General features: G+C 43.4%; 1 protein-coding gene across 1 annotated transcript in view; it reads right to left on the reverse strand.

Annotated features, from left to right (window-relative positions):
• The window catches only part of pcdh15a (protocadherin-related 15a), a 122,255-nt gene that overhangs the window by 35,452 nt on the left and 63,730 nt on the right, over positions 1–23,073 (reverse strand). The window contains exons 14-24 of the mRNA XM_057047476.1: positions 20,930–21,079; positions 19,230–19,423; positions 18,644–18,776; positions 18,446–18,525; positions 15,011–15,104; positions 12,839–12,967; positions 9,720–10,025; positions 6,729–6,959; positions 5,005–5,121; positions 3,080–3,220; positions 1,940–2,052 (exon numbers count right to left, since the gene is read on the reverse strand). Coding sequence (XP_056903456.1) covers positions 1,940–2,052; positions 3,080–3,220; positions 5,005–5,121; positions 6,729–6,959; positions 9,720–10,025; positions 12,839–12,967; positions 15,011–15,104; positions 18,446–18,525; positions 18,644–18,776; positions 19,230–19,423; positions 20,930–21,079 — 1,688 coding nt within the window. The remainder of the gene's footprint in view (positions 1–1,939; positions 2,053–3,079; positions 3,221–5,004; positions 5,122–6,728; positions 6,960–9,719; positions 10,026–12,838; positions 12,968–15,010; positions 15,105–18,445; positions 18,526–18,643; positions 18,777–19,229; positions 19,424–20,929; positions 21,080–23,073) is intronic.

The following is a 23,073-nucleotide window of genomic DNA, read 5'->3' on the forward strand; positions in this document are numbered from 1 at the left end:
ATTTCTACTAAAATAACATTCACATCAGCGCACAATTAGTCCAATACAATGTTAACTGAGCAAACCTACTGCACAGCAGCTGATGGGAACCAGCCACATTACCAAACAGTTGGTTGTAATTAGCGTTAATAATGATGCAGGAAGATGGTTGTCACATCGCATTGATGTAATTCTGTTTGAATAGTGAATAATGACACCGAACACCAACATTAATGCATCACCACGCTCTTCCACCGTCTGAAGTGATGTGTGAGCATTTAAAATGTGTTTATGTGCAAGAGAAAAAAAGGGGGGTGGGACCGACTGAAGCTTTAAGTGAGAAGCATTGCTGAGGTAAATGCACTCCCTCCCTCTGCAGGAAACCATTTCATAAACCCACAACTGGTTTGAGGTAAACAACATTGCTGAATGCATGTTTGAAAAACAGTTGGAGGGTAGTCAAACACGAAAATGTCTACAAATGTTTTTGTATTTCTGATTCGACAAATGGTCACAAAGTCTCTGCAAAGAACATTATAGTGCGCTGCTGCAGTAGCAGCTCCAATGTTAGTCATCTATTCCAGCCAACAATGACTGGGAACCCCTCATTTCCCAGTGACAGATGGAGGTGAGCAACTATAAAGCAGGAGCAGGATTCATTAAGTCAGCCAAAACCCCACAGAGATGGTTTAATTGTGTGCTCTGGACCTGCAGGCATAGCATACCTGATTGCTGCTATAACTAACTGCTATCACAGAGACAGATGAGATCTCCTGCTAACGTTTTCAGAATGAATTCTGCTCAGAACCGTCCTCTGGGAGAGACACGCAGAGATGAGGAATAAGGTGGACGATTCATCAGAGAGGGAGCAGATTGGATGCTCTCTGTTGGAGAGCCAAAAGTGGCTCCAGCGCCTGGCTAATGCTTTCATGCTTCACAATTTAGGGCAGATCTGTCACTGGCTACGGCTAACACTGTTACTTTACAGAGGTCCCTGACTGGTGTACGTGTGCCTGTGTCAGACAGAAAGCAACTACACCGCTGATTCACTATGGATGATTAAATAAAAAGTGAGCAACAGGAGAAGGTCAGAACACAGACGAACGGCTGGGTCATGTGTGATACACCCCCCCGTTGATATGCTATATGTGTGATACACCCCCCCTGAAGATATGCTCGTGTTAAGGTGTGGTCAGAAAGAATGAAGAACATCAGTGAGAGCGGAAAAGATATGATGAAAGGTCACAAAGGTTGCTCACTACAGATAAGGTGAATGTTTAGGATCTCCTAGAGAACGGTAAACCCATCCAACCACTATGGCAGATTTCTCAAAGCAAACTGGGCTGGTTTAATAATAAATGAGTGTTTGGCCCATAAACCTCAGTAATATTAGTTCAGACAAGCTCTAATCAGCTCTGGAAGAGTACGCTCATAGATCACATGTGCAGACAACAGTGATCTCAGAGAACTATAGATTTTGTTCCATCATCCCCCACCTCTCTGCTAGTTTGATGGTCTAAACACTTAATATTGTCAAAACAGGCTACTAATGAACTCAAAGAAAGCCGTCCGTTGCCTTTAGAGAGAAACAAATTATGTTTATAGCAGCGATGATCAGCTGCATCCACCCCGAAGCTCTAATGCATATTCACACTAAAAGCTGATTCATCAGTCATGCAGGGGGAAGAAAGCAAGGCAAACAAGAAGACCTGCAAGAATCTTATTGAGTGTTCGGGGAACAATAAAGTACAGTTATCGTCCTTACCAGACAAGGCACGCACAAGAAATTGTATCTTCATGGTCATTGAAGGTAATTCAAGGCCCAATAACTCACAAAGTGGTAACATTGAAAACTGAACAGTATTAAACAACCTGAAATGAGGGTCTGAACAAGCCCTGCAGCTCCTTTCACACATAACCTGAAAGCCCAAATGACAAAGCGCGTGCAGAGATGACCAACCTGTACTCCTCCTGGGTGAAGATGGGGATCCGAGAGGGCTGGAGGACAGTGATCTCCACCAGAGTGCTGTTGGTCTTCACCGGTTCGCCGTCGTCAAAGGCGATGATAAACAACTGCGGCACAGAAGAGAAGAGGCTGATGAAGCTAATGAAGCAGAAACAAATGTGAAGCCTTAGATAACAGCGGCGCTGTTTGGACCAGGCACAGCACTGATCATTTCCCTCCAGTGGCAGCCTGGTGAAGACATGCTTGGCATCTTAACACGGGCGGACTGACAAAACGGGATGCTGTGAGCCGTCTTGCTGGACTCGCCACGAGCGTGTACTAATGTATTGATCTGCAATCATTGAGTGTGGAGAACTCGGTAGTGAGCTGGGGTGACACGGAGACAGAGGAGATAGGAAGGAAGAGAATAAACATAAGTGAGTGTTTAAAGAAACAGAGGAAGGGAAACAGTCCAGCGCAAAGGAAACACGGGAGCCCAAATCAAAGAAGTGACTTCACTGGGACTGACAGTGTGATCGCTGAGCGAGTGGCCCACTGATCAGAATTTTAGATGTGCCAGCACATCAATACGGGAACACATAGGAGGTAATTATCACTGTGGACACACGGAGAAGCACTGGCGAGCAGGAGGAAGCGAAGCTGCAGAGCTGATCTCGCCCACTCTGTATCACAATACGCATCATTATATAGACAGTTACCATGAGTGACCATGAGTCGGCACAATCAGCCTGATGGAGTACGTGGAGGTTTTGGTTATGAAGAGCGATGATTTGATGATATTTTAAGGTGAAATATTTGACTGTAGATGGAGGACAACGTGTGTTTGGATGAGAACATCTCTGCTGATGTCATGCGAACATCAGGATTATAGGGACTGCATTTGTGAGCGCACTTCCTCAATGGTTTACTGAGGGAGAGTTGAGCAGCAGCAAAAGAGCAACTAATAGGCTTACGGTAATATGGTCCCCACAGGAGCAGAGAAATATATTGTCTGGAGACTTCTCACAGCTTGGGAGAACTTGATTATGCCTCCTGTGTCCTATTTTGGGCCCCATGAACGAGATCAGCTTCTCTTCTTGGTACCTTGAGAAAACAAACTTCCCAACGGCCTTTCCAGTCACCACGTGGGCTCACCTTAAAGGTGACGCTGGGTTCTTCGTTGAGGTTGACCTTAGTGACGATTCTTCCCGTTTCCTCCTCCACATCAAAGATGCTGCCGCTGTAGGGAGACCTGTCCAGGTCCACTCGGTAGCGGACAAAGCTGGCTGGGGTATCCTGGAAGGAGATGAAGAAGTGGGAAGAACAAGAGCGGTTTGCCTTTCACCTTTTCAAAGACAGTAAAGTTAAATTAATTAGGCAGGTTAATGGCTTTCTTACATTTTCTTCAAGAGGTCTCTAAAATAGTTAAACATTAAGTGCTTCAAGTTTCTGGCCTTTCATTAGACAATAGAATTACTGCCGTTAAACTGACTCGCAGACTAAAACACCTACATTAGCGCTGTACCTTCTTCACGACATTAACCACGATTTCTGATTAATAGTCATCGCTTTACGTTATATAACTGCAGCTTCATCCCATTGGTTTCTGTCTAATAAGGTTTGCTGCCTTCTCTGCACTGATTTTACTCCCCAGGGAGGGAGTAAATCCTGAGGCTAGAGAAATGAGGTGAAACCTGTAGAAACAGCTGATCCTCTGGGAGGATTCCTCACACAAGTGTCTCTTTACAATATACAAAAACCATCAGAGTGAATTCACAGAGGGGGACTTGCAAAGTGGGCCTCACCTCTAAAAGCTTTTCAACTTGTTTTCCAACAGGTAATGAAAAAGTTGTTGGAGACAGCTTGATTTAAAATAAAAAAAGGCGATATCACCCCTTTTCCTGCGGGCTGTTGCCACGAGAAAAACATTTTTTTTTAAAAATCGACTTTTTAATTTGCAGAGCTCTTGTTTACGGCATCATTACTTTAGAGACAAAGTGTGCATGTCATTTTTTAAACAGGCCTGAGTTCTGTTCAGCTGGGGGGAGTCTCTGACAGACATCCCATCAACAAAATCATTTGAGCTCCCAGTTTCAGTTCAATAACCTGCTAGTTCATCAGCTCTGGGTTCAAATTCTAATCCCCTGTCTGTCAAAGATGTCTGCAGAATCGCTCCGATGTGCCACTTAGTTGAGCTTGGGGTCATTTTGCCTCCCTCTTCAACATGACTTGCCTTTAAGTCCTGTTAAAATCCTTAAGATTTGAGTCCCAGCTAAAGAGATCATTTCAAGTCTGAACAGTGAGGTGGAGATGAGACAAGGAAAGCGGGGGAAAATGCAAGACGTGCTGTCATCATTGTGACGCTGTGAGGTGACTTCCGCCCACGGCTCAGTCTGACAGGCATTATCCTTCAGATTTCACATGCAACACAGCGCGACCGAAGTCACCCAGCCCTGATGTGATGCCGCCAGCGGGGGAAACGTATGGAAAGTCTCGCAGAAATTAAGAGCGGCCGGACTCTGGCAGAATTAAGCCACAAACAACTATAAATAATAGACACACAAAAGATAAAAGTGGTTTGTTTTGGAGAAATCTGAAAGATTGATGCCACAGCAAATAAAACAGCTTCTACTCTACTGAATGCAGAATAAAGACTGTTAAAAAAACCCCTAAATTTGTATTTTATTCCGTCGACATACTCTTAGAAGACTAAAAAAGTCACAAGGGGCATTTCCATCCTGTTTTCCCCAGTCATAATTTGTAGTCTTAAAAGGTGTCACATCCAGGCTTCCCAGAAGTACTTATAAGAGGCATTTTTAGCACTAAGCTCAGAGAGATAAATAAATCTGGGGAGCTGATAAATGACTCATCCAAGTGAGGAACCTTAATGTACGCAGTGCTACCGTCTATAAATAAGAGCCTTCTGAGCCTCTTCAAAATTCATTGTGGCAAATTCTCCAGCCGGATGTGGATGAAACATCACATAAGGAGATAAACATCTGCCTAAATTTTGTAGCTTGTACTTTATGCGCTGTGTGTATTAAATATAGACGTGACGTATTGCGAAGGTTCTTACTCACCGGAGGGTCCCGATCCTCCGCTAACACCGTTGTTATCACCGTTCCTTTCTCTGCATTGGGTGCCACCATGCCTTTGTACAGGTCTTGGCTAAACACGGGTGAGAAGTCATTCATGTCCTAAAGAAAAGAGATTCCAGGAAGGATTATTTTACTGCATCTGTAATGTAGCTCTGCTGCTGCTGCTGGCTGGAAAGTGCAGCTCTGCACATAATGAGCTGGTGCTTTTTTTTTTAAAATAAATCTCCCCACTGCAGGGTTTAAACAGCTGCAGACAATCTGAAGCAAATGTAAACATATGTCAACAGCTCATGAGTGAAATTAAAATCTCTAATACCATAAAAAACTGTTGCTAAATTCCTCATCCCTTCTTCCAGTTTACAACCCTGAAAGAGTGGTGCACACTCCTCGGCAACACGGCGGCCTAATCCAGGAGGACAGCTGATTTTCCCCACTGTTTTGACACATTAGCAGCAGTATGCGAGGACACGTGAGGGTGTCTGTCTTTCAGGTGACCTTTTCACTTTCAGTAAAAGGATGGAAGAAATAAGAGACCTGTTGGGAGGAAGTAGACCCACAGGACACTCCATCCGTCACTGTAAGGCATTCAATGAAAAGAAGAAACAGAAAAACAATCCAAAGGAAAATCAAACAGAAATGACTTCAATAACCCTCAGGAGGTTTTTATATGTTGAAGGAGCCGACTCAGCACCATCTCAAGTCCTCATGAATACAGGAAGAATCCATAAGGCTCATTCCAATTCATGTCTGCCATTTTATATAAAGGAGCTGCTCTGAATCTCATCCTATCAGCACAGTTCCTGTATGACAGCTTGAACACCACAACAATGTGTGTCCTTATCAGAGGACAAACTGGCTGTGGCAGCCCTTCCTGTATTACTTTAAGAGCTGCCTCTTATCCAGCATAATATAAAGACTGCAGTCACGCAATTGAGACATTGTCGCTGAAAGACATGCAAATGAAAATGCTGGCAATAAAAAAAGAATTGAAAAAAAAAACAATCTTTCAAAAAGAAATTCAAGTCATTAAAAGATTTCTTTTAAATGTGATGCGCGTATGTGCACCAGAACATTCCTAGTCGACTCATCCTGCTTTGAGGAGCGGATGCTTCCATCAAAGGATTTCATATTTGTATCTGGAACTTCAAGATCCCAAATAAGTGTGTGTTTGTTATTTGAATATTTTTTACACAGAACCAATCTGGTTTAAATTTGACTTTATGGTGTTTTGGTGGAACGGTGCAGAACAACCTCCCAAAGAAATTTTTTTTTAGCTGGTCAAACAGTCCGTTGGGATGGTGAATTTTCAGGAGCCCTTTTCATTCAATCTCCATCATAACCGAAGTATCTCCGATTGAAAGCGGGATGAGCAGAATGGGAGTGGTTCTGGTACTGGTGCCTGTGGGGTGCCATGCAGACTTGCTGCACAATTTCACTCCTCTGGCTCCATAAACAAGCACCTGTGGAAAAAAAAGGCCTTCACACCGCCAAAGGTTTATATTTGAGAGGCCTGGTGTGTCTTACAAAGAAAACCTCTGCTGCATTTATGATGCATAACAGAACATTAGAATCTTTACCATTGTAATCTATAGACTGCCAGTTATGTTGAGCTAATATAGGACTGCTAACAGTCATCCTGTATTCATTACAAGTGACAGATGAGAAGATAAAAGAGGACTGCTGATAGAACATCCAGGGACTCCTACCGTGATGCGGACTGTGACAGTTGCCTGCCCCGGGGGCATGATCCCTCCTTGGTCTACAGCCTCTACCTGGAAAGCATAAGAGGTCCCAATGCCCAAAGCTGCCAGGTCCTCAAAATCCAGCGTCTGCAGCACAGCCAGCTCCCCTGTAATAGGGTTCAGAGAAAACAGCTGTCGGGCTGCCTCAGTCCTGATCCGGTAGGTGACATTGGAGAAGAGGTCCGAGTCTGTTGCCTGTGAGAGGAGGCAGAAAAAGGAGCAACAGAAAGTCACACAGTTAGAGCTTGAAAAGAGAAACAGCCAATATCAAAAATCCTGTGCAGTCATCTAAAAAAAAAAAATCATTACAGTGGCGCAACGTATATAGCAATCAGCATATACAACAATCAGCATATACAACAATCAGCATATACAACAATCAGCATATACAACAATCAGCATATATAACAATCAGCATATACAACAATCAGCATATATAATAATCAGCATATACAACAATCAGCATATACAACAATCAGCATATATAACAATCAAGGTCTACAAGAACCAACCAAAACATTAAAACTAGTCACTTGTGCAGTGAGTGAGGATCACCATTTCTTTCAAATGTGAGGCTTTATTTGGAAACTACAGAAGCCTCATGTGCAAACAGCGCAAATGCACTTTCCCCATGCTCACTTTCAGATTTATCAAAAGGGAAATGTCCATGGAAACATGCGGTCCTCCACGTCGATCGCCTGGTGGGCGTAGGCACATTTGTAGCACTTTGGAGTTGTTGGCCACCCTCAGTGGGCCTGTGCGCTGAGCTGCTGCGGCGCTCGGAGCGTGACATGGCCAGGAGCCATGCCCTACCTGTGGCCATACAGGTGCTGACCACACGGGCCTCCCAGATACGGGGTCATTTCAGCGAGAACTGGCCGACCAATTGGGACTGAGCCAGTCGACACTGAGCCGAGCCGTGGCAGCTGTGTGGCATGCAGTTATCCAAATACACCAGATTCCAGTATACACTGCAGATTAACAGGCCAGCATAAAAGTACAATTTGCAGCAGCTGTTTATCCTAATTAGATCGTACACGTTGATATAAAGGCACCATCACAAGTTGAATTTGTTTATGTAAGCAGGAAGCATTTTCAACTGCTCGGTGTACAGATCAGCTGTGATGAAATACTATTAACCAACATTGGATCAATGCATGACTCAGTTGTTCTGACCAACATTGGTGGCAACAGGCTACAAGATGACACGGTGAAGGATGGGTGGCTTCTTGGTAAATGAATCATTTATTTGTCCTGAAATGAATCCCTCTGACAGGTGTGGAGCATGTGTGCCCCCGAAATATGAGCCTGGGTTTGGCATCATTACTCGGCAGTGGTAAAAGTTAGTGACAAGCCCCTAAATGTCTCCATGTTTAAAGAAATTAAACCATGTTAGTGGTGTATCAAATTCCCAAATGGCAGATGATTTACTGTTGTACAGAATATAACTCGTCTTTTACTATTAATTCCAGAAGCCAAAAAGAAGATTTTTTTTATCCCTCGTCTCAAACTCACAATCAGTAAAGTTCCCCTTCCTGCCTTAACAACTCATGGCTTGGTTCCGTTACCTGATGGTGCAGAGAGGGGAATCCTCCCCCGTTTCTACTAATTTGCACATTTATTCAAGGTGTGGCGAGGGAGGAGACTGGTACTCGAACATTCCAAGCTGGGAAGCACAAAGAAAAATGTGCTTGGATCTAATTTTTTTTTGCACGTACGTACTTTTCTGGATTTGAGCGCCAGGTTTCAAATATGAAATCCACACAAGCCTTTGGACATTAGGATCTAGCTACTGGGATTCATGTGGATGGTATAATGGGCGGGGGGCATAATAAAGAGTCAAACATCAAAATCACACCTCCAACATGCTCAGATCCCAATCCAGCTTGGCAAAGACATTATAAACACAAGAAAATCCACGGACAGACAGAGGTCCCAGTTCCAGGGACCACAAGACGGGGTCAGAGGTAACGAGAGTTCAGCATTGTCAGGAGGTCTTTGCTGTTGTTATTCTCCCCCGTCTCCAACTTCATCTGTTTAGAGCTGAGATGTGTTGTCAGGGAGATTAATGGTGTCACGCTGCCACTGTCACTTACACCCTTCAACCTCAAACCTCATGCCTGAACTCCTCTTTCTGTCTTTCACTTAATCTCTCTCTGGAAACCGTCACTCATGATAAATCCGCAATTGCCTGGTGCCCTGTTTTGTTTTCCCTGCCTGGTTTTTCGACACTCCAATAAAAAATGCAGCAGGTAGGTGAGACTTTTCTATTTATGTCCTTGCTGGTCAGGACAAGTTATAGAATACAAACTCAGTTTGGGTTGCTATAAAAAACAAAGCTGATTATCACATTCTGTCAGAACAATGATGTTAGTATCACTGAATAATTAATAAATGGGAATAATTATGTAGAAAATAAGAATTTTTTCATTTTAGTTAGAAATTACAATACTAATGATTGTCAGCCATTGTGCCACTGATTTGTGCAGGAAGACAATATTAAAACTAAGAATGCAGGTGATGTCACAGCGAGATGACATCACATAGACAGCTGCATGTGTTGGCCAACAGGTACACACAGAGGAGTAAAAGAAAGTGAAACAGGTCCTGATGTCGATATTCTAATGTATCTGCAAATATCTAAAAGTCTGGGCTGTTGTCTGTTGTAAATATTATAGTTTTAACCTATTTCCTGTTTTTCTGCAGGAAGATCGCCATTCCACACCAGCTGTCATGTACGGTCTGCCTCACCTAAGGCACCGAGTGTTTCAGTCTGCATGCTTTTGTCTCAAAGCATTTAATATTTTAAACACTTCCTGCTATCGTAAGCTCACAAACCGCTTGCGACTCAAGTCAAACAGGTGTCAGGAGTGGCACTGCAGCCCCTGTGCTGCATTAGAAATAAAAAGAAAACCGACGTGGGATGTAAGCAAGCGCGCACACATTCATACTTACGCTCAGCTTCAATACGACGGTCCCCACAGGCGTGTTTTCTGGAACATTCACCACGTAATTTTGCTGGGAGAAAACCGGACTGCTGTCATCAATATCTGTGACCTGGATGGAGAGGGTCAAGGTGGTCCGCCGTGGATCCACAGCCCCGTCCGACGCCTCCACAACAAGATCATACTGGCTCCGGAGCTCCCGGTCCAGAGGCACCTTCGTGTAGATGCTGCCATTGGCACTGATCACAAACAAGTCGGGGTGATTTATGATCCGGTAGCCCACCTGACCGTTAGCCCCCGCATCTGGATCTGTAGCCTGAGGAGGAGCAACATAATCAGAGGGCTTCTTTACTGGTACCAGAATAAAAAACTTTGATATCTAGTTTATCCAGAGTTAAACTAATGACTTGATAATCCAGGCTTCTGTTTATCTTTGATGAACTGTCTGATCAAAAAAGTTATATTAATAACTTCAAAATCAATTAAGTTTCTGTAATAGAAATGATGCAACTCATCAAAATGACTTTTATTTGCCAGTTCTTTGATTTGGTGTTAAACTTTACCCTAAAAGATGATCTTTTTTTGAGTAGATGACGACATAAGAAAGACAGAGAACCCATTTCCATTCACAAAGGCAGAGATTAATTAGCTTTAAGTGATGCAGAGCATGCAGCAGCTGTTCCCATTTTGATATGATGCATTGTCTGAGCCCCTGGAACAGAAGCTGCACAGCTGTACCGATAAACAACAACACCAGTAACATTTCAGTTTGCTGATCTTCATCTCAAACATCACTTTCACATAACTGAGATTAAAGCATGAACATGATGTCATTCCAAAGTAACACTTCACAAAATAAGGGGAAAGAGAAGACAAAAGGGATAATTCTATTATTTTAACAGAGTGAGGCTTTATATTGACGCTGATTTAAAGTAAAGTCCATACAGACAGACGCGGGGAATCACCCTTGCTTTGTGTACTCCCTGCAGACTAAAAGCTGTACTAAATTACTCAAACTCAAAAAGAGAAGAGTGAACTAAAAGCTCCAGAAAAGCTTTTAAAATAATCTGATGTAAATGTTTCAGGCCCTTATTTGCGACAAAAAAAGAAAGGAAAAGCATTTTCTTTTGAAGCGTAGGGCACAGAGAGATTCTGTGTTTAAAACCATAAAGCACAAAAGTGCAAAAAAAGCACAAAAGTATATATCAAGCACAGAAAAGAGTGTTCAGAAAGGTTCCATTGAGCCTGAATTAAACCTTGTACAAGAAGCCCTACAAAAAGAGTCAAGAGAACAAGGTGAAACATTTGTACCACTCGTTTAGATTTACAATAGCCAGGTCAGAGAGAGCAAACAAATCCAGGCACCTGTGAACAGACTCCTGCAGCGATCACACATCAGTAATTTTGACTGCTTGCTGCCTGTAATCAAATTCTGTAGTGACACCTTTGTGCGTAACGCACCGTGTCTCCCAGTGAACTGCCTAATCCACCAAATTTGTAACAGATGTGAGCAGACATGGCAGTTGAAAAATTTGGATTACAAAATGCTAAATGGCATTTTTCACACGAGTCGTTTAGTTTGGAACAGAACGTAGAGAGAATTGGAACACGACTCCGTGAACAGTTTTCAGTTACTGTCAGGATAAGCCAGAATCCATTAGGGCTAGCATTAAGCTGCTTAATAGCATTATGCATTATGCACACTGCAGTAGGGTTGCCACCTTCCTGAAAATAAGGGACAGGGGGCACCACCCAGTGGAGTTGTAGTAAGTATATAACCAGTTATTATCATTATTCAATTATAGTAAAGATTTTTCTTTTTTGTTTATTTATTACACTACTGGTTGAGTAAACCCTAAATATGATCAACTTTGACTTCTATAGTAGCCTACAGACAACCCTAGCTTATGAGCGTTCACGTTAGTTTCCCTGCCACTGCTAGTGTATCTATCAACCAGATTTGAGTTGGATAAAATCAGTATGGTGATTAATACGTGCTCCCATCGGCCTCTGGAGATACCTGGCCGACAAACTGAAAGAGTTCCCCGACTCCTCTCAAGCCTCCTCGCCTCTGTGGTGCTCTCCTGACCCAGGATGGTTAACCTCAGTCATCCCTCCATTTCGTTGGGAGATGAGCGTTGGGTTTGTATGCATTATGTCTCCTGTCTTCCTGCCCTTCTACACTTCCATGGTCGCCGTTTGTTTCGTTTTTTTTGCCACGAGACATGTCGCAGGTGTATCTTGGCAGCACCAACAGCACTTTCTATTAGTTAAGAGATCAGCAGCGGCACTCGGAACCGCCCTGTTTATTTAAAATAAAACATTTATTTGACCTAGAACACATCAAATACACAATAATATCCACAGTTTTCCAACAAGTGGTATATGAAATGTTGTCTTTATCCTTTTGAGTATCTAACTTAGTAACTAAAAGTGCTTCATTAACTTGCAAAGAGCATAGAACACCATAATCCCCTAATCCCTAATCTAATTGCTGGCTGTATTTGTGAGACTGGAGGCTGAAGGTGGCAAAAAAAACTTCCTTTATACAAGCTTTTGTCTGAATTGACAGTGTGAACTCCTGATATCATAAAAAGGGATTACTCCTGAAACTATACACACAGAAGTGTCTGAATTAATGCTTCTGATTGCACACACAACCCACATCAGCTTTAGAACAAAGAAAACCTTTCAATATCTGTAACAATGGAAACGCTGAGCAGAATGGCTGCGGGTTTGCTGCTGGTCACAGCACAGCTCTCACGTGCCATAAAGGTGTTCTGTGGAAATCAGCTGAGGCTCTGGGCTGACTTGAGGGAAATAGGAGAGGGAAAAAATAATCTTGGATGGCTGGATCTGCAGCCATGATAAAAAAAAGGCAGCTTTTTCCCTGTCTTAGCTGGCACATCGTAAACATGTTCTGTATCGGTTCCTCACAGCTGTTTCCTGTCATGATTCAAGGATTAATCTACTGACAGGCATCAGGCCAATTAATCTACATTAATTAGGAAATTCTGGCTGCTCGATGGTGCCGAACTGACTCAGACAACAGGGATACGGCGCCGCCGTCTGAAGGCGACAACTGTTGTGTCAGCAGACGTTAGAAAGCGACGCGGACGTCACACTCACCCTCACAAGGCCCACAAAAAGGTCGGCCTCTTCTTCGCGGACGGTGAAGTTAACAGGTATGGCGAAGTCAAACTCGGGATCGTTGTCGTTGACATCTGTGACGACAATGTCGACCGTGGTGGTGGAAGTCTGACGGCAGAGCACAAACAACAGCCTTCACGCCTCTGAAGGTGTAGGTGTAAAACATGTAGTTGTGATTCTCCTTGTTCTTTATTGACTCTTTTCAATGTCCAACAGGGGCCAATGTTATTTGAACACCTGAAAGATCTGAAAAAAAAAAAAAAATTCGACCTCCAAAAGAGGATTTCCTCTCGTATTGTTCATGAAAAATGCAGATGCTTGCTCTAAGCACCGCAGCATGCCGATCTGGCGTACTCAATATATTACCTGAAAACCTCAACACTAACATTCTCTTGTGTCTTCTGCAACTCAGACCAAAATCTAAAACAAATCTGCCCTTTTTATTTTCCATCTCCCCTCCAAATATGCTCCATGAGGTTGAGCTTCAGACTTTCAGGAGGTCCTCATTTCCCAATAGAAGTATTTCCAGTTGGCCAATTCAAAAGAGGCCCCCCCCAAACCTCTCAAATATCAGGTGTTCGAATCATTTTGGCCACCGCTAAATATAAATCAGACTATTAGCATGATAGAGTGATAAAAGAAAGATAGCGGCATCGAAACCAGCAACATAACACGAGTCCATTTATTTCCAAATCATCGTCATATGAGTGGCAGCACAGTCAATAACTATTAAATTAGGGATAAATCTCAACCCTTTACTTCAATCAGCATACTAAAGTTGAAAACGCACCTTTGGGAGTTTCTCGGTGCACTGGGGGGAATCTGTATGCAAATAATTTTGTAAGTGGTCTCCTTTGGGGGAGGAGTGCTGGGTGGGAGGTGGGAGGAGTCGGTCTTCATGAGAGAGACATTAGAGAGCGCTGTTTGAAGTTACCCTGGCAGACGCAGCACTGAGCCGAGTGTCATGAAAGAAATGGCCTAGTTACTGTCATCTTCATCTCGATTTCTGTTTGGAATTCCTTCTCTGCGGTTGTTTTGGTTTTAGTTTCGGAGACGCGTAATCATAATAATGACACGTCTGGCCAGGCTGAAAACTCAAAACACTCCACGACGATTTTGGTCTTTTTCTCGTAGAATAACAACCCACCCACCCATCCACCCATCCACCCATCCATCCATCCATCCACCCACCCATCCACCCACCCATCCATCTCCTCCATCTCTCCGCTCACGCTGATGCCAGTTCTCACTAACCGGTAGTTTATGGACAGATAAAAATGAGCCGTCCAGCACGGCGCGTTTGCACGTGCACGCCACGGCCGTGCCGACCAAAGCCCCTCACCTCATGTCGTTAGCTATTATCCACGTTTCACCTAAACTTGTCTGGAATCGAGGCAGCGAAGCCTGAGCCAACCGCGAAGGAGCAGAATCAAATTACGACGGTTGATGTGATTATAAACTCTCGGCGGGAGGGGAAGCTGCCAGCATTCACTTTTAGTTCAGCTATGGGCTGCTTCCCCGCGATGAGCTGAAGAGACAGCTCAGTGACAGGAAGTAGTCGGACGGATGATGACTCTGCAATTTACTGTTTACTAATTAATAAAGGGGAGCGGAAATAGTTGCTTTATTTCATTAGACTTGTCTGAGAAGTGATGGCAGAACCTGGATGGGATGCGAGTGGATTTCTAAGGGGTAAAAACATCAAAAGCTAAATTACATACTGTAACTTTTTAATTATCCATCCATAATCTTGTTAGTGCAAAGGTGCTGACCACTGCACCAGCACGCCATCCACTGCAGTTTTACATATTAAAACAGGAAAAGAAAGTGTTGCGTGCGTGTAGACTTTGAAGCACAGGAGGGGGATAAACAGCTTGAAAGCAGCCGATTTCCTTTTAAACTCCAGGGTTGATGGTCAGAACTGGCTGAGGTTCTGACTGTCATAAGGTGAAACAGGGGGACTTGGATGGTTTGGATGAAGAACCACCTCTCTGAAGCAACAAGTGGGGTCGATATAGTTTCTGTTCTCTCACTTGTTCTTCTGCGTTGTGGATGTTCAGTATTTTAAGCCCCTTTTCCAGATTAATGAGTTAGAAAGTCAGTTGTTTGTCAGCTCTGAAGGAAGACAACGAGGAAAGAGTTGTGTCTCACCCCTCCAGGGTTCCCATCGGAGGCTGTGACGATCAGGCGGTACTGATCTGTGCTCTCTCTGTCCAGAAGCTTCCCCAGAAGTAACAGCCCGATCCTGTAGAGAGGGGTCAGAGGTGACAACACGGAGGTGTTACAAGCAGACGCTTTGGGGAGACAAACACAACAGCTTCTTTGAATCACAATCATGCACAAGCCCTTATTTTCAGATGCAGCAGAGGGTGACAGAGAAGGCTGCTCGTCAGAGGGAATTCACTTCAGGATTCATCAAACATGGCTGACAGCGGTCAGAGTTTTAGCAAGAAAAACTCACTTATTCTCCCACAGCACAGGAAATACAGGCATAAATACGTGTGTCTTCATTCTGCAGCACAATACCTAGCTTCCCTGCTCAGTCACAAGCAATAATCTGGCATCAGAGTATTCCAACACAAATGGAATGCCAAATGATGGTCAAACATGTGATTTCAGGTGCAGCAACAGGTAAACAAACACACGCGGGCAAAACTAATACATAAAGAAATAAACCAATTTCCCAGCGACAGAAGAGGCTGTGCAAGAACACATCTGAATGCACCACTAGATTATTCCCAATCACAATTCCCTCCTGCCCCTTTTTGAATTTCTAAATTAAAGTCAGAGCAGACGCTGACAGCCTCCTTGTTTACTGCCTTAGTTGTAATGCAACGAGATCCGAGAACATCTACTTCTCTGGTCACTCATCCAATGTTGTGGTGAGCATGATCCAATACACCCAGAGATCAGAAACTGAAAACAATGATCCAAACCGGTCAAATACGGCAGCGCCATCCTTCCCTTATGGCTGATGAGTTTATTTATTCTGGACAGGCATTCAGATAGGCAACTTTGGCGCAGCTGGCTCTGACTTGACTGTAATAATACAGATGTGAGGATGAGGACTGACATAATTACTCTGATTATCCGGGTGATCTTGATGGCGATGCTGACAAGGATCGGAATGATTAAAGAGGAAAGATTAGCCCGCCCGGGGGAGGCACGTCCTTCCTGCAGCTGGAGTGCTGAGCTGTGCTCCAGCAGCTGGGTCTGAGAGGTTCACTGATCATGTTTGATAATGTACGACCTTCTGTCCCCAGAACCAGCTCGTGAAAAGGATGTTGTCAAACACGGCAGACGCTCGGCTGCGTATTACGTGGCGGCGGCGGCAGCGGCAGCGCAGGTCAGGTCAGGTAATCTGCTGATCTCCAAGTCTGATTGTGTCTTGTTGAACACGGGAAAAAAAACAGTAATTTCAAATATGAATCTGCAGCTCTATTTAGACATTTAAAACCTTAAGTAATGACCCAAATGTCTGGTTCAATGTACCAATAAAGACAACCTCTTTATTTTTTTCAGTTTATGTGACATTTTTACCTCTTTTTCCATTTATTAATTATGAATTAAAGGGTGGCATCCTTTTTAAGTTGAAGCAAGCAAAACATTTTAAAAGGCTGTGCGGTAGATGTCCCTTTCTGAATAATACTATAAATGAAAAGGACACGAGTTCAGTTATTATAGTTCTAAATATGCCAAGATGACTTGTTGAAAAAGGTTTTTGCCAGAGTTTTAAAAATGATGTAAATTTATACAAATTGATGTAGTTGGATACAATTATGAAATCAAGTTGACCAAACAGGCTACAACCGGCATTTTAAGTATTTGACACATGAATTTAGTAGAATCCAGATATAAACTTAAAATGTGGTGTTATAGGTGTCACATGTTTCGCAGAGGGGAGGGGGCAGAAGAGCCGTTGAGGGTGTGACGTGTTCAACCTACATCATGTCGGCTCGCACGCTCAGAGTCGTCTACACTGCTCACACACATGACGGTGGAATCTCAAGCATCCCCCCCTTCTTGAGGGGGGGGGGGGGGGGGGTCTGGCCCATTTAAAGTGAGTTATACATCAGAGAGCTCATTATTCATAATAGCCCGACTGAAGCCACTCTGGATGTCGGAGTGTGCAGCAAAATTCCTCACTGGATCAGGACTCATCAAGAGCACCAGCTAATTATCCTTTGATTAATCGTGTGGTTTTCATGTTTGTTCTGCCGCTGACAGGCTGTGATCATATTAGCTCATTCACAGAGATAACAGGAGACGGGAGCCGTCCACGGCAGCAGCCTCCCTGACACGTCTCCCCAAAAACAACGGCGCTGTTTTATTTAGTTTTGATTGAAAGACAATGAGGCAGATTAAGAGGAAACAAATGGCAGGACGACACAGCTTGCCCTTGTGTAGCCAGGGGACTGAGGATGCAAACAAAAGAGGCTTTAATCAATTAGAGCGAAACGTGTCTGGCAGGGTCCTTCATTCTCAGTCTCCACACGTCTCCGCTCTCCTCCATATTTGCTCGCCTATTTAAGGGATGTTAAAAAGCACAGACCACTTAAATATTTTATGCCTCTGAGTCAGGTGATTTTTCTTTTATGCTGATGTAGATGATGAGAGGTATACCGAAGTATTTGGGGTGCTTTTATACCCAGAAATATTGTCTTCCTCCTTTCAGGCAGAAGAAACGCGAGAGATAAAAAGCCAGAGAGAATGTGGGGGGAAAAAAACGAGCCACACTAAACAGAAATATCTCTGTTTTTTTATTCTGTCTCTGCTTCTTTGTTTCTATCTCTATTTGTGCAGGGATCATCTAAACTAGTCTGTTAATGCTATTCCAGAAATGTGTGGAATGAAAGGGAAAGTAATTCTACCCTGAAAACACAATAACAGATAACAAAACAAAGGTACTGTATGCTCATTAAATTCTGAGGGGTTTGTGTTTGTTTTTGCTGCTCACCTCTGCCTTCTTAATAAATGTTAATAAGAATGGATGCTTTTAGGAATTGAAATCTTAATTTACAACCTTGATAGAAGTATTCAAGAAAAACAAACCTGAGCATAGACTGAAAATCTTCCAAATGAGCCACCTCTAAAATGTTGATGGTACTTTGAATTCTATTAGATCTAATAGATAAAGCAGCTAAAGGAAGAACTGTTCTTTTCAATCTTTGGATCATTAATAATTTACAGTCGTCCAGATATTTGTTGAGACAAGACTCGATGTGTGGGAAAATGGAAACAAATTTAAACTCTTTTCAGTCTGAACTTGTTTTAAAATTGATCCATGAATAAATGCTGGGAAAATCAAAATAAAACACAACTGGGATCCTAAAACCAAGTCTTAACCCTCAAAAACCTGCTTTGAATTAAATGTCCTTACTTTGACAATGAAAAGCTAATTTTGGTCCAGTATGCAACACACACACACACACACACACACACACACACACACACACACTCGCGCTGTATGATTTAAGGACAGTCGGTATACTTTATCTTTTGATTAATAATTCATTAGCTCTTCAAACCGCATGTCTATATTCCCTCTCAAGTACGCCTGAGGTGGGGAGGAAACATGGGACTCACGTTTCAGAGAGGTTGAACACCTTCTGGGAATCTCCGCTCACAATGCGGTAAGTGATGGGGTCATTTTCTCTGTCTGTGGCCTGGAGGGGGAAGAAAAACAGATTCTTGAAAACAATACGCACCATTTAAGCTGCGGCTCATGTGGCAACCCTCTGTGAGGATGGCGGCCTTGGACTCATTTACAGAAAAGAATCTCACCTGCAGATTGAGCAGGATCGCTCCGATCCTCATGGCCTCGCTGACCTCCAGGCTGTAGGTGAGGAGGGGGAAGCGCGGCGGGCTCTGGTTATTGGGTGGCAAAACCTCAATGTAGACGGTGGTGATGGAGCTCCTGACGGGAAAGAAGAATGAAAATCATTTTAGACAGCATCATTTCCTTAGATCACCTTCTGAGCCGCAGCGATCAGACAGTGGAGTCAAAGAAATTCAGTGTGCTTCCTCATTTTCATTCACTTTCCTAAAAATGAGCCTGCTGGTTTTCAGGCTCACAGACTGTGATGATTATTTACTCCTGCGCTGTGTGAGACACCTTTCGTTGAACTCCTGTGAAGGGTCATGAATGCATCAAAATGAGATTTCAAAATCCAATAATCAGCCTTATTTGGCTGTACTTCTACTGGAAATGATTGCTTGTAAATGACAAGATAAACAATGCATGTTACTGGACCACAGAAGGACAGACTTGTAATTCACCCAGAATTCAAAGATTCTGTAATCCAGAACACCAATAAAAGCCCACCACAGTAATTGTGTTATGAAAACAGAAATAACACTCAAAAAGCACCTTCGCTGTGTTTCTGGAGCCCCGTCTGAGGCCTTGACAGTCAGTGCATAAGACTGTCCCACAGTTAAAGCCACGCCTGGCGCCACGGTGAGGCGACCTGTGCGATTATTAATGATGAAGTGTCCCTGGGCCCCGGCCAATATCTCATACGTCACCAGGCCGTTCAATCCTTCATCAGCATCCGCTGCAGTTAACTTGCAGAACAGACAGACAGACAGACAGACAGACAGACAGACAGACAGACAGACAGACAGACAGACAGACAGACAGACAGACAGACAGACAGAGAGAGAGAGAGAGAGAGAGAGAGAGAGAGAGAGACAGGTTAGTGCCAAGTGCATGTTGTGATTTTCAGTAAGAAATTCGAAGTTCGTCTGACAGTGTGAAGCAGTGCAGAAAACGTGTTCTTCCTCTTGAGGGCTGACTTCAGTCTGATTGTTAATACACTTTTATTTCAAATCTTTTGCTGCCTTATGTTCGGGTAGCGAGCGCCCATCTTTGAAGTCTGAAATCAAAAACAGTCCTCTCGCTCAGAGCATCCGGCCGACGTCCCAGCCTGACCTCCAGATGGCTGGTAACGACTACTGTTCAGGCTGATTGCGCCGATTATGGCAAAAATCACAAACGCAGTTAATAACACAGTTGTTAAATGTGATGTCCCACTGACTGATGTAAATTGATGTAAACACTTAGCTGCTAGGAACACAAACAGGAGAAATGGAATATGTACAGATTGTGGATTTAGTTCCAGTGTTTTGATCCAGATTACTTTAGCTTTGCAGCGTTTGGAGCCGACTAACCAAATTAATCAAGAAGGAAGTTGCAGAGTGGCCATGGTTGTTTTTAAGTTAAACAGCGCAGAACAAAAACATGTCAGTGAGATCAGAATGGATTCTTGATATATTTACTACACTTTTTAGATACATGACATATATAAACCGGGCTTACTGCAGCTTGTTCTTCACCAGGGTGCTCTGCTGCCTGTGATTTAGAGTCCTTGTGATGTTGGTTGCTTTGTATCTTAGAAGACCTCAAACTTCTAATCGGGGTCCTGAAGCTGCAACTAAAATCCCCGCTAGCAAATAGGCAGCAACAGCATCCTCGGGGGCAGCAAAGCTTTCATAAACGGCTTACAAAATCAGTTAAGCGGTCATGGCAGACATTCCGTGACCCTTGGCCTCATTTTGAAGAGGGCAAAACAGCTGGTATTCGAGACAGATTAAACTTGACCTTTTGAGTGTTGGACTTTTTTTTCTCATGAGCGGTTGTGCCGAGAGACCACGTTCTGAGTGACACAGACAAGAAAGTGATTTAGAAGACCGGGTTTACGGATTCCTGAATCAAAAGGCCATAGCCGCATTCTTACTTGCGTCCTCATGTATACGAGTGGCCTTTAAAAGAAAACCACAACCTTTAAATCTGAGGAGGCACCGAAAACATGGAATAACAATCTCTGTATAAGCCGGTTAAATTATGAAAAATAAAACCCCAGTTTGAAAATCATCTGGCGATTAACCTAAATTGTGCTTGCACGGTTCCCAGGACGAAGCATTCTTTCAGACTTGATTGTCCTGAACATGGATGCTGGTCCTGTCCACAAATCACGGGATCGCTGCGGCGAGGTGTGCCGCAATGGGGACAAAGAGAGGTACGCCGAGCCAGCGTGTATAAGGAGGTGGACACTATCCCTGATTGATTACCTGGAGAACGGTTTCCCCCGGCTGCATGTCGGTGAAGACTTCAACATTGTAGGAGGCCTTTGCGAATGTGGGCGTGTTGTCATTGGCGTCGATGACCAGGATGTTGACAGTCACTGGGGTGCTCTGCTGGACACCATCTGATGCCACCATCTGGAAACGAGAAAGGTGTGTAGGAGCATAGGGTTTAAGCGCACGACTGTGTGTCTTTCTAAAAGACAGTATTTTATATTTATTTGTCCGCAGCTCTGATTTCCAGAACGTGGGAGGGGAGAAGTAAAATGGAGCAAGCGGATCGACAAAGTACAGAAGAGGCCTAAACTGATAAGGTGGGTACTTTTCTGTGTGGGAAATTGCTTTTCCTCTATAATTTGTTCTCTGGACAGAAACATTTTGCAGGTTTTAATACACTGTAATAGCCCAACAATCAGGTGTGAAGGTGTTACACAGAAAAGGCCTGATAACATACAGCACGACCTCGATATCCCGTCCTGTCCAACCACGTGTTGACTTCATGTAGCCTTTCAACACGTCGAGGGCAAGAGCCAATTTAGATTCACCGAGTCATCACTACTGTGCGTGTACACCTGTACACAACTGAAGAACAGATGCGTGTCTCTCAATACGGCCGCACAAAATAGCTGTAAACAAAGTCGGCCATTTTCTGCACGCAAACACAAAATGTGAAAACTTCAATCTTTACAGTCTGATATTCATCTAAATTGGATCGATGTGCTTTCCCTACTAAGGCACAGACAGTTTTTAGAGAATTGATTTAGTGCTGCCCTTTTCAAAAGGACGCGTTTTTCCTTTTTTTGTCCAATATTCCGGGAAATTACCTCGAGAGAAAGGCAAGAGCGCAATCTTTAAGGTCCCTCTGCTGTTTATCATTATGTAAACAACATTCCCTTTCTCTTTTAATGTCTGATGGACAGAAGATTATTACGATCTCTTTGTCCCCCGAGATGCGTTTTCTTCTGTTGCAGCTCAGCTTTAATCTGGATAATCATCTCAGAACTTGAACGAACTGAACTGGTTGCTTTGACGCGTGTGTTAAATCAATTTTGCCATTTTAATTAAACGAGCCTCATCGCGGAATCGGGATGACAGCCACCATTCCGGCTCTCTGTTGACACGTTTGTTAATAGTGCAGCTGTGCTGGTCAGACGCCTCCTACCCATCAAATTAAAAGTTGAAGAAAACAGCTGTATGTTGGCTTCCAGCTGCAAAAAAAAACAATACACTGTCTACTTATCCTCATTGTGATGTAATTCACATCCCGCAATTTCAGCATCCTGATCATTATATTCTCATTAGGGGAAAATAATTAAAACAAGCTTGGTAAATAAACATCCGGGCTACTTTACAAGCGCGTCGTAATTACGCTTCTAAACTTTTCATTCAGTGTCTGTCATAAACGTCAAATCGCTTCCAGACTTGTCATGTAGTGCATGTGAAGGCTGTGTGATATGTTGAGGGAAATTCATCATGAAGCATCAAACACTTGGGAAATGCAGCCGTTAGCGCTGGGAGACACACCATCGCTGACTGTCTGAGCAGCAAAGTGACGGCACAGGCCCGCTCTCATTTGGCATGTGTGATGTCAAAGTGTCCATAATTGATGAGGCGGGTTTGAGATGTGGTTGCCTGCGATGTAAGCAGCCATTCATTTCATTTGTACCACCATCCCTATATCCATTTTCTCCTTGTTCTATATGCACGGTGTTTATTTGTTTAAGTTGATTTATGAGCTGTGCATTTAAATGGAGAAAATATTGTTTTCTTCTTACAGGAGTGATATAATAGCTGCACAACAATGGCTCGTGGCCACGGCAGAGGCTGATTTAAGGATCTGCTGCTAAATCAAACTGCAGACAGTCAGGAGCAAACTACTTCGCTTATTATGTGGTCGTATGAATTATGTTATTACCATCTGTTTTTATGGCACACTTAGTTATTCACCCTGCAGTAAAACAGGTGTAAATACATGATTGACTTTACATGACAAACTGTGGGATCATATGCTCTCTTTCTTTAGTTCAATAGTTCAATCAAAATGATCAAAATTATTACTAACTATTATTAGTATTGGCACTGCTTTTATGAAGGTTATGGAGACAAGACGTCGCCAGCTGATTTAAAAGTTA

Source organism: Takifugu flavidus, chromosome 11 (genome assembly GCF_003711565.1).
Source record: "Takifugu flavidus isolate HTHZ2018 chromosome 11, ASM371156v2, whole genome shotgun sequence".
Taxonomy (NCBI): domain Eukaryota; kingdom Metazoa; phylum Chordata; class Actinopteri; order Tetraodontiformes; family Tetraodontidae; genus Takifugu; species Takifugu flavidus.